The sequence below is a fragment of the Lissotriton helveticus genome, chromosome 3_1 (genome assembly GCF_964261635.1).
Source record: "Lissotriton helveticus chromosome 3_1, aLisHel1.1, whole genome shotgun sequence".
NCBI classification, from domain to species: domain Eukaryota; kingdom Metazoa; phylum Chordata; class Amphibia; order Caudata; family Salamandridae; genus Lissotriton; species Lissotriton helveticus.
The window spans coordinates 1,047,157,371-1,047,171,736 of record NC_136061.1 but is presented as its reverse complement, the minus strand read 5'-3'; the positions used below and the strand labels follow the sequence as shown (position 1 = coordinate 1,047,171,736).

General features: G+C 41.4%; 1 protein-coding gene across 4 annotated transcripts in view; it reads right to left on the bottom strand.

Moving 5' to 3' along the window:
* The window catches only part of METTL5 (methyltransferase 5, N6-adenosine), a 151,555-nt gene that overhangs the window by 30,511 nt on the left and 106,678 nt on the right, over nt 1-14,366 (bottom strand). For all 4 annotated transcript variants that reach the window (XM_078681600.1, XM_078681599.1, XM_078681601.1 and 1 more), the window contains one exon: nt 13,474-13,525. In XM_078681600.1, the coding sequence (XP_078537726.1) occupies nt 13,474-13,525 (52 nt within the window). The remainder of the gene's footprint in view (nt 1-13,473; nt 13,526-14,366) is intronic.

The window sequence follows — 14,366 nt, the reverse complement described above, 5'->3', positions numbered from 1 at the left end:
GTTAACCAGATTGTTTATAGGTACCACCCATGACAAAACAGCTTGGCATAAACCATATATGCAGGTCTGGGATGGTGAACTTTTTTGCTCCCAGCCAATGAAATCGAAGAATGAGCTTGCTTAGGATGAGCTACAAGATCTGTTCTTGGACAAAGTAGTTCCTTGGCTTTGTTGTAATTATAATCTGGGATGGAACAAAGAAAGAATTTATACAATACTTTGAAAGTCTGAACAAAGACAAACACAACATCCGCTTAACATGCACTATAAGTAAAAGTAAAGTGAATCTTTTAGAAAAAACAATATATGCGGAAGATGGAAATATAAAATCATCTTTTAGAAAGGAAACTTGCCAACAATATTCTGCCCACAGAGGTATGATAAAAGCTAAAAATGGTAAATAAATTATTCAACCTAAATTGAGACCGAAAATAATTTCCACCCAGCATAGACTTGATATCAAACGGAAAGATAAAAAAAAATAACGGAAACACAATATCTCCTTATAAACACAAGCTTCTTGCTAAAGAGAATGGGAAGAAAATGAAAACAATGGCAACACTTAATAAGGAAATTCGAAACATTTTGAAAATCTTCAGATGAAATTAGAATATAGCGCGTGATGAACCGGATACTAGAAAAGTCATAGGAGAAAAAACAACATTCCCTAATCGGAAAAAGCTATCTAAGAGGATTATTCAGATTGGATGTGTATGACACAAACTGGTTTGTGGAAGTTGATTAAGTGTAATGCTTTCAAGTTTAGGGAAAACAAAAAGTGGAATAATACCACACAGATAATCCTACAGAATAATTAATGAAATTAAATGCTTAAGTGCTTTTGCAGTATTACTTGTTTGCTATTGAAACACGCAAGCAATAACCAACAAGAATCAAAATTATTCAGTGAGAAGACACCATGGAGGTAATATACAGGCAAATCACTTAATTGGTATACACCTGAAAGAAGAGGTGACAGGATAAGGAAATTAAGAGAACTGGAGTCTAAGTAAAGTACAATTAAATTGCTGCTAGGTCATAACCAGGATGAAGAGCTCTCTCTCTCTATATATATATATATATATATATATATATATATATATATCTCTGGATGACGAAATTAATGGTTGGTATGGCCATTGTATCTGTTTGTTTAAAAAAAAAAAAGCTAAAGCGAATAATGTTGAAAAATACTTGTGAAACTCACTTTAAGAAGTATAATTTGATCTAACTGAATATAATACTTTGGACTTCCTGTAAAAGTAATTAGCAAGTTTAGGCACACTGGAATAAAGGAGGAAGAAATGGCACATATAGCTTCCACCACAGATTCGATTTATAATAAAGGGAAAATAAGCAACAACGAGATCCTGAGAGAAAAATATTGCTGCCAACCCACTGGAGGGTGTTGAGTATCTATAATATATAAAAAAAAAGAGAACAGGAGGTTTTATTTCAAGCCCACTCGAGGACCGAGATTGGAAGATCTGCATATGAGAAAGTAGATGTATGGTGTTAAGTATATTTTTAAAAAATGGGTGGTGAAACATTGTAAAAGAAAAACATTAATGTATGTTTGAAGATTCTAATATAAAATTTGCAATTTAATAAATAAATAAAATAAGCTGAGCAGTAAACTACAAGTCACACTGTCCACTGAGTCGACATGTTCTAAAGTAAAGTATGAAATCGATCAACTTAGTATTTAAAGACAAACTACAGCCGGTACCAAAAAATACAGGAAACTTTTCAGAGGGCTATTGTCTCCAGTAATTATTTGCACTTTAAGGAGGGTTGTAACTCATACACCCCTGAGGCAGTTCAAGTTTGGTTTCTCCAGTGATTGTACCACTTGCCTGTTAACTGAATGAAAGGCTACATGTGTTGCTAGTGTGTTTAATTCTACCAGCTCAGTGATTCTTTTCTTTTTTAATATAATTCACTGTCCGGTAGCACGGCAAAGGAGTTCACTAATGATTAAAAATTCAGTTGCAATTCATCCACGTTCTTGCTGTTTTTTTTTCTTAGCGCTCAGGCTTCTTCTCTGTGCAGTGTCATGCTTTCTACTTCTACCCATTGTCTCCACTGCATCAGAGTGACAGCTATGGGGATCCTTTGGCTAGTTTAAAAAATACATTTTTGATTCTGATGCCTGCTGGGTGTGCAAAGCGCGCCAGTAAGAATTCTTTAGACATTACCAATTTATTTCTTCCATTTGTGAACTCGTTATGCCTTCTCAGTAGTCCTAAAGTTTCAGGCAGCGCCATACTGGATCGTAGAATCAAGATTGTTCTTGTAAGCACCTTGGGTAATTTGACAGAATAGTCTCTGATCTGTTGTGCAGCCTTAGGTGTGTTAAATGGTGGAAGGCAGATTATTCGGTTGTGTATACGAAAATCAAGCATTTCTGGATACATTGTGTATATTATGAATATATGTATCCCTTTTCTGTATCGTCTATATTTTGGTTGAGGTCCAATTGCCATTTTGTTATTGGGTCATTTAAATTGGTGTTAGTCATGTTTACAAGTCCTTTATAAATTCATGTTACTGATCTTCTCCCATAACCCACTTCATATATATACCTTGTGGTTTTCAGGTTTGTCATCTTACCTGTTCCATTTCATCTGGAATATGTTCTATTTATAAGGAACTAACCACCCACCCAGCAAGCCATTGTTTTCTGTTACGGTTTGTAGGATTTTCAGTGTTTCTGCTTCATAGCAGAACCCTGTCTTAGTTAGTCCTGCTTTTGTCCAAACATTTAAATGCCTGGTTGTAGCATAGGATCTATCTTGGGCACATCTTTTCCAACATATCATGGTTATGGATAGTAGTCTAGGTTGGCCCCGTGGCAGGCTGGTGTTTGCACAAAAGTGTGTATGTTAACTTCCCATTCCTAATTCGTGCCTTGGTGAGCCCAGTGTCTGTGGTGCATAAGCCTGTCAACTATTTGGCTATCCATTGTATGGCTGCAGCTAGGTAGTATAAATTGATATCTGGGGACCCTACTCCACCCTCTTTTGGAAGAGCCAGTGTCACTCTTATGTCTATGAGGTCTCAACATTAAGATGGGTAGAAGCAAGTCAAAGTCCCTAAAGTGTGTCCGATGGACCCACACTGGCAAGGTACTACAGTAATATATGAGGTAGGGCAGCATGACAGATCTGGCTATAGCTACCATCCCATAACAGTCAAAATCCAAAACATCACCTAAATGTGACCACTGACTTCCCAAGGTTGCTCTCTCGAGTAATTTTTAGTGTGATATATTTATAATCTAAATGTTACCAATCGGACAAAAAATAATAGTCTACATAAAGCAAAATGTTGTGTGTCATATCTTCCTTTTATCGTTTAATTCGCTGGTGCTGCTAAAAGCTATATTGCTAGGGCACATAACATGGGGATTGAGGGCAGCCCACCGCATAACCCTGTGAATGTTAAATGCCTGTGGTACGATTTGCCAGTTCACCCTTTAGCTGTAATTAAGTGGCCTCCTATGCCCATTTGCTTAGGGCTGGACAAATGTATCACCATTCTAATGTAGCAAAGAGTCTTTTGAGATCCACAGATCAAAGTCACTGGGAGTTTCATCTAGTGTTCTACATAATCTCCAAACAATAATTGCAGTAGTACGGCCTAGTATTAACACATTTTGATCAGTGTGTGTTAAGCCTAGCAGTAAATTATAAACTGCTTTGCTAATATCGATATCTTATATAGTCAGAGTTTAGCATAGATAATAGCCTGTGTGAAATGTTTGTGACATATATTCCTAATACCAATATGGCCTATAGCATGTTGTTAGTAGTTCTGTCCTTTGAAGAAAAGGATATCTGAACACCTAAGAGCAATCGGGAGATAAGATTACATCTATACATGAATCTTGAGAATTATTGCAAAATCCGAGGATTATATTGCAATGGACCCAGTTTTAAAACATGTAAAAAGAGTGACTGTGGAAAAACTTTGAGCAACTTTAATCAAAGTACAATATAAAATTAGGAACGGTACAACTGATCAGACATACATCAGATGAGGAACTGATTGGAGTGAATGAGAACATATGTGTTTAATATATAGAGAAAATTCAGTTAGATCAAAACCACAAAATCAAGGAGATTGATTAATACCCACTAGATCATTATAATGTAAGAGTTTTGTACTTTATCCCATTGTCAAGGGAAAGCGGAAAAGGGATGAAGAAGGAAACAAGTCCACCCTAAAACCTTTTACATTTTTAATTTTACAAGTTGCAATAAGTATAGTTATTTAGGGAGTACATATAAACCACCGAAGATCAATCTATTAGAAACAAAGGATGGGTGGCAACTAGTTGCAATGATTTCCAAGCTTCTCTCATGGTCTAATTCAAAGCTTAATCATAAAAAAGTGGAATACGCTACATTTGTCCTCTAACCTAACCCTGATTCATAAGGATGTACGAGGCAGCATTTGAAGCTGCCCCCACTTCTCTCAATCACTCCGCCCTTGATTCAATGAAGATTCAGGTTGCTACAAAAAGCTTTTTTGACTCTGCACAAAGTGAGGTTTGAGTTCAAACCAAAGCAGGAACTGTGCGTAAGGGCTAGGAGATTTCTGACATATGACCTACATCTGCAAATACCTCTTGGGAGGAACACCAAATCTACATTAAAAAGATCTTCCACGTTAAGCTACCATTGAACTTCTCGATGGCTGCTCTGGTTTTTTTGCTGTGCATTTACTGACTCAAGTGAACTACAAAGACCTTCTGCTAGCAATGAATCTGAAAACGTTCTTGTCACAGTGGAAGACCACAAAATCTCTCCATTTCCATACTGGTGGGTCTGAGTAGGTTTTACGAGAACTGCTTTCAATGTAATTTCTAACAACCGTAAGCATAAAAAAACAATGCAGTCTTTGAAACAAGTAGGACCTATTCTACCGATCAGATCAAATATACACACAATGTACGCTGTTCACCCACACTACAGCATCACCCCTAATGAGAGAACTTACATACTAATACGTAATGCGACAGCTTCAATAACAATACTGACTCCGCTAAGCAGTATCCACGCAATCACTTGTCTGCTTCATACTTCATTTGCTTTGCCTTTTCCGTTTCCCCACTCCCCTCTTTCTTTACTTATTATTTCACAATTTTCACAATGATAAGTTTGCCTTTTGTAAACTGTTATATATTATTGAAAACTCTTGTGGTAAACTATACTTGTCCTAACTATGATAGATGAGACCGCGGTTATGAGAATTGTATACACAAATTCTTCTCTGTTCATTTTCTTTTACTCTTGAATAATAAAGTAAAAGTTTGAAATTATAAAAAAAAGACTATTAAACTTTATTTTGTTGTCTTCTCAACCTATGTAAAAGTACTATGATGGCTTATCGCCATACAATGTTTTACCCTTATAGTGGTTGGCGTCGATATAATCATTACTGATGTCACACTTTTCACTGGAACCTGTTGTGCTTCATAAGGCAGATGTTTACAAGCAGAGATAGGACCAGGTGGCTTCAGAGAAGCAGTAACAGAAGTAGAAATAGGGTGCCTTGATGGTGCAGCAGCTGCTTGCTGAAAAAAAAGCAGCAGGAAGTGGCAGAAGTTGGCCCAATACGTACCTGCAGAGGTTGAGTCAATGAATGTATGCAAGAAGCAGGAAGTTAGCACCAGGAGTATGCAGGTGGAGCAACGGGGCCAGTGGTAAGAAATATAAGCATTATTTGCTACAGCGAATCAAAAAAATTCACTAGGACTTGAACCAATGGGTGGGGAAAGAAACAGATTTTTCTTGGAAAGGGTTAATATCTACCCTCAAAATGACACTGGAAATGGTCGTAAGTTCCTCCAAGGAATCACCAGTTACGATGTGAATAGCCAAATCCTGGAGTCCTTAGGTTATATTATGTTACTTGCATTTGTGAAGCACAAATCCGCGAGAGTATCCTGTTGCTGGGCAAGTGTGTGTGCCTAGCCCTCCCTACGTTAGGTTGGGTAATTGAAAAGCCATGTCTTCGCTTTTTGCTGAATTCAAGAAGAGGAGGAGGAGGATCCGATGTGGAGTGGGAGTGTCATTTCACTCATCAGGAGTGATGTAAGAGGACACCCATCTTCCTGATGTGGCCTGTGTGTCCCTGGGATGTATGTGATCAGAAGTCCTGCAGAGCGGAGGCGTCTGGATGTTGGTGGAAGGAGATGCGGCTGTTCAGGAAGGTGGGACGTAGCACCTTGAAAGTGGGGTTATGAGGAGTTTGAAATTACCATGTCCGTATATCAGGAGACAGAAGAGCTCCCTGGAGCATGGTGCTGTGTGATTTGTGTGGGGGACTTGGAGGAGGAGTCTGGCTGCTGAGCTCGGGTTGATTTGTAGTATTCTGATGAGCGGTTTGGTGTTCAGTTTAAAATAATATTGCATAGTCCTGAAAACATTTCTGAAGGGTATACGTTTTTTCTAGAGCTGGAGTTATTTTATGATGGGTCTCCAATTTTAAGGAAATCTTCAAATAGGCACCTTTTGTAACCAAATCTATAGTTCACCTTCCACATGGAGAATGAGAAAGCAAGCTAGGCAATATGTAGAATTAGAAGGAGTATGTTGTCTGATTCTTATTATTTACTTACTTTTTCTCATGTGCTTTATAAACAAGATACAGCTACTTCATTGACTAAATATAAGAAATGGTGCTTACTACATCAACAGTAGAAGGATGACTGGTTAATTTAGGCTATTTGGGAATGGATCAGAAACTCTAAGAGTCACAAGACAATCTACAAGTCCACCAAGATAGCCCTTTTCCATTCAACCAAAGCATCGTTTTTAGCAGTCCACATGATGGCTTCTTTGCAAACTCATGTTCATATATATCCTATTGGGAGGCCCATGATCCCGCCAGATTTTGGTGTTCCCCTGGTGGAGGCCCGCCGGCTGCATTTAGAATTCCCTGCATTTCTGTGATTATTGAGCCATTAGAGCAACCACTGGTGTGGCGGTTGCTCCGAATGCTGAAGAGGTAGCCTACTGGGCCTTTGTTTTGCCTGCTCAGCAAAACATTTTTAGTTATTGAAGAAACAAAGATATCAATAGAATTAAAACACAAGCAATGTTTCTCTCTAAGCAATTTACCTTCCTGGAACCGCCATGCCTTGTGGTTCCATGGTGACCAGCCAGCCTTGTGGTGGGCAGGTGCATAGTTAAAGGTTTCCAATGTAGTAAACTGCGCTCCCTTCCATCCACCAGCTCCAGGAATGGGTCACGGAAACCACAAGGTTCGAGGCATATGAGCTGCAGATTGTACACTATGCATTAGATCGCCGCCTGGCGTTGGGCTCGGATGATTGCAGGTTGTTGTCTTCTTGGAAGAAGTCTTTGTAGTCACGAGATAGGCAACTCCTCCCTTGGACAATACTACGCATGGGCATCGGCTCCATCCTTCGATTGTTTTTTTCCGCCACTGGGTTCGGATGAAAGTTTCTCCGCTCCGGCCAGAAAAACACTTTTCAGCAACTTCGAAGCGCAGAACTTACACAAACTTTCAATAACTACCTCTCGACATCGACTACAATACTTTGACGCCATAGTTTCCATTCTGGTCATCGAAGTGGGCCGTTAGGCCTATCGATGCCGTGCGGCCTACACCACATGGAAAGAACTCCGTTCAAGAGATGCCCGGTATGTCAAGCAAAGTTTCCACATAGCGACCACCACGAGGTCTGCAACCTCTGTCTATCGCCAGAACACTACGAGTCAACCTGCACAGCTTGTGCATCCTTCCGATCGTAGAAAACCATCCGGGATCGTAGAGCACGTCGACACGAAATGAGGAGATCAGCTCCAGTACCGGAAGACATCTTCGATGAAGAGGTTCCCCTCGTTCCCGAAGAAGAGTCACCTGATCTCCAGATCGTATCAGAGGCAGACGACTCAGATGACTCCATTCCATCGGGTCAGCGCGTGAGTACTCCTGCCCCAGCACCACATATTCTGCACAAACCGAAGGCAAAGGTCAGCACTCCGCCCAAAGGGCCCAGTCGAGACCGAATACCTGCTTCGAAAGCCCCGCTTTCCAGCCCGGCTCCGAAGAAACCAACTAAGCCTTCTAGTGCCTCAACGCCGAGCAAGCCTCTGCCATGGGCATCAAAAAATAAAGATGCCTCGGCGCCGAAGCCAAAAGACCCTTCGGCACCGAAGCCAAAAGACCCGTCTGTATCGATGCCTAAACAAGTACCGGCACCGAAACAAAGACGTGCCGGTACCGAAACCAAAAGCACCGGCTCCGAAGCCGTCTCCTTCTATACCTTCGACGCCGAAGAACTCAAAGCCTGATTCCAATGTGCCCAAATCCTCGAACATGCCTACAAAGCCGAAAACTACACCTTCGGCACCAAAAAATATGCCACAGGACGTTATAACACCTCCCAAGGCGAAAGACACACGGCAACCTCCTCTGGAACCGAAAACATTGACGCCCAAGAAGGTTGTAGAGCAGGAAGAACTTTTTAGACCAGATGCTCGACAAAAGAAGATCTACGTAGACCCAAAAACAGGTCATGTAGGTGCTACACCTCACAAGAAGAGACCAGCAGATGCACCACCCACACCTGTGGTTCCTGCCAAAAATAAGGACTGTGCAACATCTCCTATGCACCCTTCCGCTCCTACACCTTTCTTTCCTTCTTCTCCTGTTCCTCCTCGCATATCACCTCAAATCTCTCCTGCTCATTCTCCATTATCATCACATTCCCACAGCAGAATGATGATGAATACAATTTGGGTGGAGGGGAGGACATGCAAGACCCTGATTCATACCAGGTAGATAAGGGTGTATGGGATTTTTCAAACCCAAAAAACGTACCTATATGGGATTTTACAAACCCACAAAATGTGCCTGACATCCCTGAACCTCAGTCATACCCATCAAAGCCTTCCCCTCCAGAAGATACCATTGGTTTTGGTCAGCTGTTAAACAGAGCTGCTGTTTACCATAAAGTCCCTATGCATTCCGATAGCATAGAAGAAGATTTTCTCCTAGATACCTTTGAGCAGTCTCAGCGGTCTGCTCAAATCCTTCCCATGATCAAGGGGATTATAAAACACGCTCCAGAGGTATTTAAAGACCCTGTACGTTCTAGAATATTAAACCCTAGAATCGAGAAAAAATATAGACCAGCACCCACAGATCCTGTCTACATTAAAGGACATCTGCCACTAGACTCATTAGTTGTGGCCATTGCTAGGAAGAGGGCAAACTCTCAAACATCTGGCGAAGCACCCCCACCTGACAAACAATCAAAAGTAATTGACGCGTCAGGTAAGAGAATAGCTGCACAAGCTACAAACATCTGGCGTATAGCAAATACACAAGCCCTCCTCTCTCGTTACGATAGGGCTCATTATGACCAATTAGAAAAACTACTTGAGCACCTACCAGATCAGTACAAAGATCAAGCAAATTACCTTATACAGGAAGGCAAGTTACTATCCAATGCCTCAATAAAATGCGCGCTAGATGTCGCAGACACAGCATCTAGAGCTGTAAACACCAGTGTCATACTCAGGAGACATGCGTGGTTACGCATTTCAGGGTTTAAACAAGAAGTGCAAACCACCATTTTAAACCAACCATTTAATCAGAACCAGTTATTTGGCCCAGAAGTAGACACTGCGCTGGAAAAAATTAAGAAAGATACAGACACCGCAAAGTCTAAGGGGCTTTACAGTCCACACCAGCTAGAAGCTCCTTTCGTCACTCCTCGTACAGAGGAGGCTCCAAACAAACTGGAGCAGACACTACAACATCTTTCTAATCCCAAACATCCTCTAACAAGGGATACTTTAGAGGAGGATACAGAGACAATAATAACAAAGGAAGAGGTCGCGGTAACAATAACAACCGATCCTCTTCCGCCACAAAACAGTGACTTCCCTCTGCTCCCCCCACAGCATTCCACTCCTGTAGGGGGCAGATTAACACAGTTCCCACCTGTCTGGAACTCCATTACAACAGACAAGTGGGTAAGACAGACTATCCAACATGGCTACTGCCTGGAACTTACAGCAACCCCTCCACGCATACCTCCCAGGCAGCGTCCAATGTCTACAGACCATCTGACTCTGCTTCAACAGGAGGTTCTATCACTTCTACAAAAAGATGCTATTCAGATAGTTCCTTTAGAAGAACAAGGAACAGGGGTTTATTCGCTGTACTTTCTAATTCCCAAAAAGGACGGAACACTAAGGCCAATTCTCGACCTCAAGCCCCTCAACCATTACATACAATCAGATCATTTTCATATGATCACTCTACAACAAGTGCTTCCACTGCTGCAACAAGGCGACTTCCTTACAACACTAGATCTAAAGGACGCCTACTTCCATATCCCCATACATCCTGCCCACAGAAAGTATCTAAGGTTTGTACTGGAAAGACAACACTACCAGTTCAAAGTCCTCCCATTCGGAGTGACAACCGCACCAAGAGTATTCTCAAAATGTCTAGCAGTGGTAGCAGCACATCTCAGAAGACAACAAATACATGTCTTTCCTTATCTGGACGACTGGCTCATAAAAGCCAAGTCATTCAATCAGTGTGTCCAACACACACACCAGACAATTCAAACATTGCACGACTTAGGGTTTACAATAAACTACACCAAGTCGCCCCTGCAGCTTTGGCATATACATCTGTATCTAGGGGCTACAATAAACACATCTACAGCTCTAGCATATCCCAGTCCAGCAAGGATACAGAGGATTCAAGCCTTAGTCACAGCTTTTCAACACCAACAATCTCTGCAAGCCAGGGTGTTTATGGGACTAATAGGCATGATGGCATCTTGCATCTTCATAGTACCACACGCACGATTGCAAATGTGCCCATTACAAGAATGCCTAGCACAACAGTGGAACCAAGTTCAAGGTCAACTAACAGACCTGGTGTTGGTAGACAGCCGCACGCATCGCTCTCTGCAGTGGTGGAACACCAAAAACTTGACAAAGGGGCGGCCGTTCCTCGAGCCTGTGCCACAAGTAGTGCTCACAACAGACGCATCCCTCACTGGGTGGGGAGCCCATCTCTAACATCACACAACTCAGGGCCAATGGACCAACCAACAAAAACTGCTCCATATCAACCATCTAGAGCTGCTAGCAATATTCTTAGCACTCAAGACTTTTCAACTTCAAGTACAAAACAAAGCTGTCCTAATCCGGACGGACAATATGACAGCCATGTACTATATACAAAAACAGGGGGGGGACACACTCTTTGCAATTGTCCCAACTTGCACAGAACATTTGGAGATGGGCCATTCCTCAAAACATTTATCTGTTAGCGGAACACCTTCCAGGAGTTCACAATCAGATAGCAGATCTGTTAAGTCGGCAGTCACAACAGATTCATGAATGGGAAGTGCATCCACAAGTTCTTCAGCCATTCTTCCAAAGGTGGGGGCACCCACACATAGATCTGTTTGCCACACACGAAAACGCAAAATGCCCAGCCTTCGCCGCCAGGTTTCCACACCCACTGTCCGAAGGCAATGCGATATGGATGAACTGGTCAGGCAGATTTGCGTACGCTTTCCCGCCTCTCCCACTCATTCCATTAGTAGTGCGCAAGCTCAGACAACAGTCTCTCACACTGATCCTAGTAGCTCCCACATGGGCACGCCAACCGTGGTTCACCACACTACTAGATCTCTCTCTAGTTCCACATCAAAAGCTACGGCTCACACCCTCCCTGTTAACACAGAACCATGGAGAAATCAGACACCCAGACCCAAACCAACTGAATTTGGCGATTTGGCTCCTGAAGTCTTAGAGTTTGGTCATCTAAACCTACCACCAGACTGTATGAACATCATTAAAGAGGGTAGGAGACCCACTACTAGAGCGTGTTATGCCGCTAAATGGAAAAGATTTGCCATTTATTGCAACAATAATCAAATTGATCCCCTGGATGCTTCCATCCAAAATATAATTTGCTACCGTTTACATTTACAAAGGTCTAATTTGGCATATTCTTCCATACGCCTGCACCTTGCAGCAATTACAGCCTATTTACAAAACAGGCAACATCTGTCTCTCTTCAGAGTACCTGCAATCAAAGCATTCATGGAAGGATTAAAAAGAATAATCCCACCCAGATTGCCACCTTCTCCTGTGTGAAACCTCAATCTTGTCCTTACAAGACTCATGGGGCCCTCTTTCGAGCCGCTACATAAATGCGAACTGCAATTTCTAACATGGAAAACAGCTTTCCTTGTTGCCATTACTTCTCTCAGAAGAGTTAAGTGAGATACAAGCTTTCACTGTACAAGAACCATTTTTTCAAATACATCCTAACAAAGTGGTTCTCAGATCTAACCCAAAATGTATTCCAAAGGTTATCACTCCTTTTCACCTAAATCAATCCGTAGAATTACCGGTGTTTTTCCAAAACCCAGACTCTGTAGCGGAAAGGGCTTTACACACATTAGATGTTAAGAGGGCTCTCTTATACTATATAGATAGAACTAAATCCTTTCGAAAAACAAAACAACTGTTTGTATCTTTCTCTCCTCCACACAAAAGCAACCTTTGGGATTGCAAGATGGATTGTAAAGTGTATACAAATATGCTACATTAAAGCTAAACGTACATTAACAGTTTCTCCTAGAACGCACTCTACTCGCAAACTAGGAGCCTCTATGGCTTTCTTAAGAAACATACCCCTAGAGGACATATACAAGGCAGCAACATGGTCTACACCACACACATTCACCAAACACTATTGTGTGGATGTGCAAGCCAAGCAGCAAGCTGCTGTAGGACAAGCTGTCCTTAGAACTCTCTTTCAAACTACTGCAACGGATACAGGTGGCCACCGCTAAGGGAGGCACGGCTGCACAATCAATGCATAGTGTACAATCTGCAGCTCATATGCCTCAAATGGAAAATGCTACTTACCAGTATGCATCTGTTCTTGGCATGTAGAGCTGCAGAGTTGTACAAGCCCTCCCGCCTCCCCAGGACTTGTATCCGTTCCAGTTTTTCATCTTACTTAGATGCACACGCATGAACATCCTTCTTTCTTTACTTCTACTAGCTCCATCATTTCCCATCATGGTGAAAAACAATCTAAGGATGGAGCCGATGCCCATGCGCAGTATTATCCAAGGGAGGAGTCACCTATCTCGTGACTACAAAGACTTCTTCCAAGAAGACAACAACCTGCAATCATCCGAGCCCAACACCAGGTGGCGATCTAATGCATAGTGTACAACTCTGCAGCTCTACATGCCAAGAACAGATGCATACTGGTTAGTAGCATTTACCTTTTCTTGCAGGGTGGGAGTATCGCTGAATTTGCATTGATGCTCCCGCTCCGCCTAACTCTAAATGACCCCCTCAGTCTCTTAGGTCCAGCTTCATTTCAGTAAATTTTCACATTTTAGATCAATATATACTTTGACATACAATTTCTTACCTGCTATTACCTCCATCTTTACTTTCCACTCTTCTGCTTTCTTTTTAACATACTGAAAAAGAAAATATAAACTTCAAAGTTAGCAAAGGTATATAGCTCGTTGTAATTAGAACAATTACAGAGGAAAAGATTTGCTGTACTATGGTTACTTTAACTCAGAAATGCTCCTTCAAGACTAGGCTTTGGTCCTTTGTCTTGAAAGAACATACATTTGTAAGCACCCCCTCAGAATTCTGATTTGTATTTCTTGTTACCAGAAGGCACTACTTGTACAATAGTTTGTAACCATGGGCTATGACAGAGGGTGAGGTGGCAAAGGTACAAGGGCACAGTAATTAACTAGGTTCGATTGACACCAACACGTTGTTTTAGGATGGCATGACAGGGAGCTTTCTTCTTTCTTCTTTTCTTTTCACCCTAGAGAATGCACATATTCTTTCTTTCATTTTTCTGTATTAAGGGCTGGTTTTCACAGTTTTCTTATTTTCAAGATTGCACTTAAACAGCACGGGTACATTATGGTGGTGTGTACTATACGTTGTTTTCCCTCAGTGTTCACTTCAGTAAGCTTTTTGCGATATGATACTTTGTATATATGTAATTATTCATTACAATTCGGTATGTTGTTGTATTTTAGATCCTGTTGAATCAGCAATCTGAGAGAATTAAGGCACTTATGGACCTTTGAAAGCCGATTTTTTGAATTCTGTTTGGACACGTTTAATCCCCTGAAGAAGGGAGCTAGATGCACCCGAAATGCATTGGGTTTTTGTTTGTGAATTTGAATTGCACTAATTGATGAATCGCTATTACTATGTTATTTGTATTGAAAATATGATGTGATAATATTTTCAAATGCCGCATGTTTTGAATATGAAAAATTTGAAAAAACA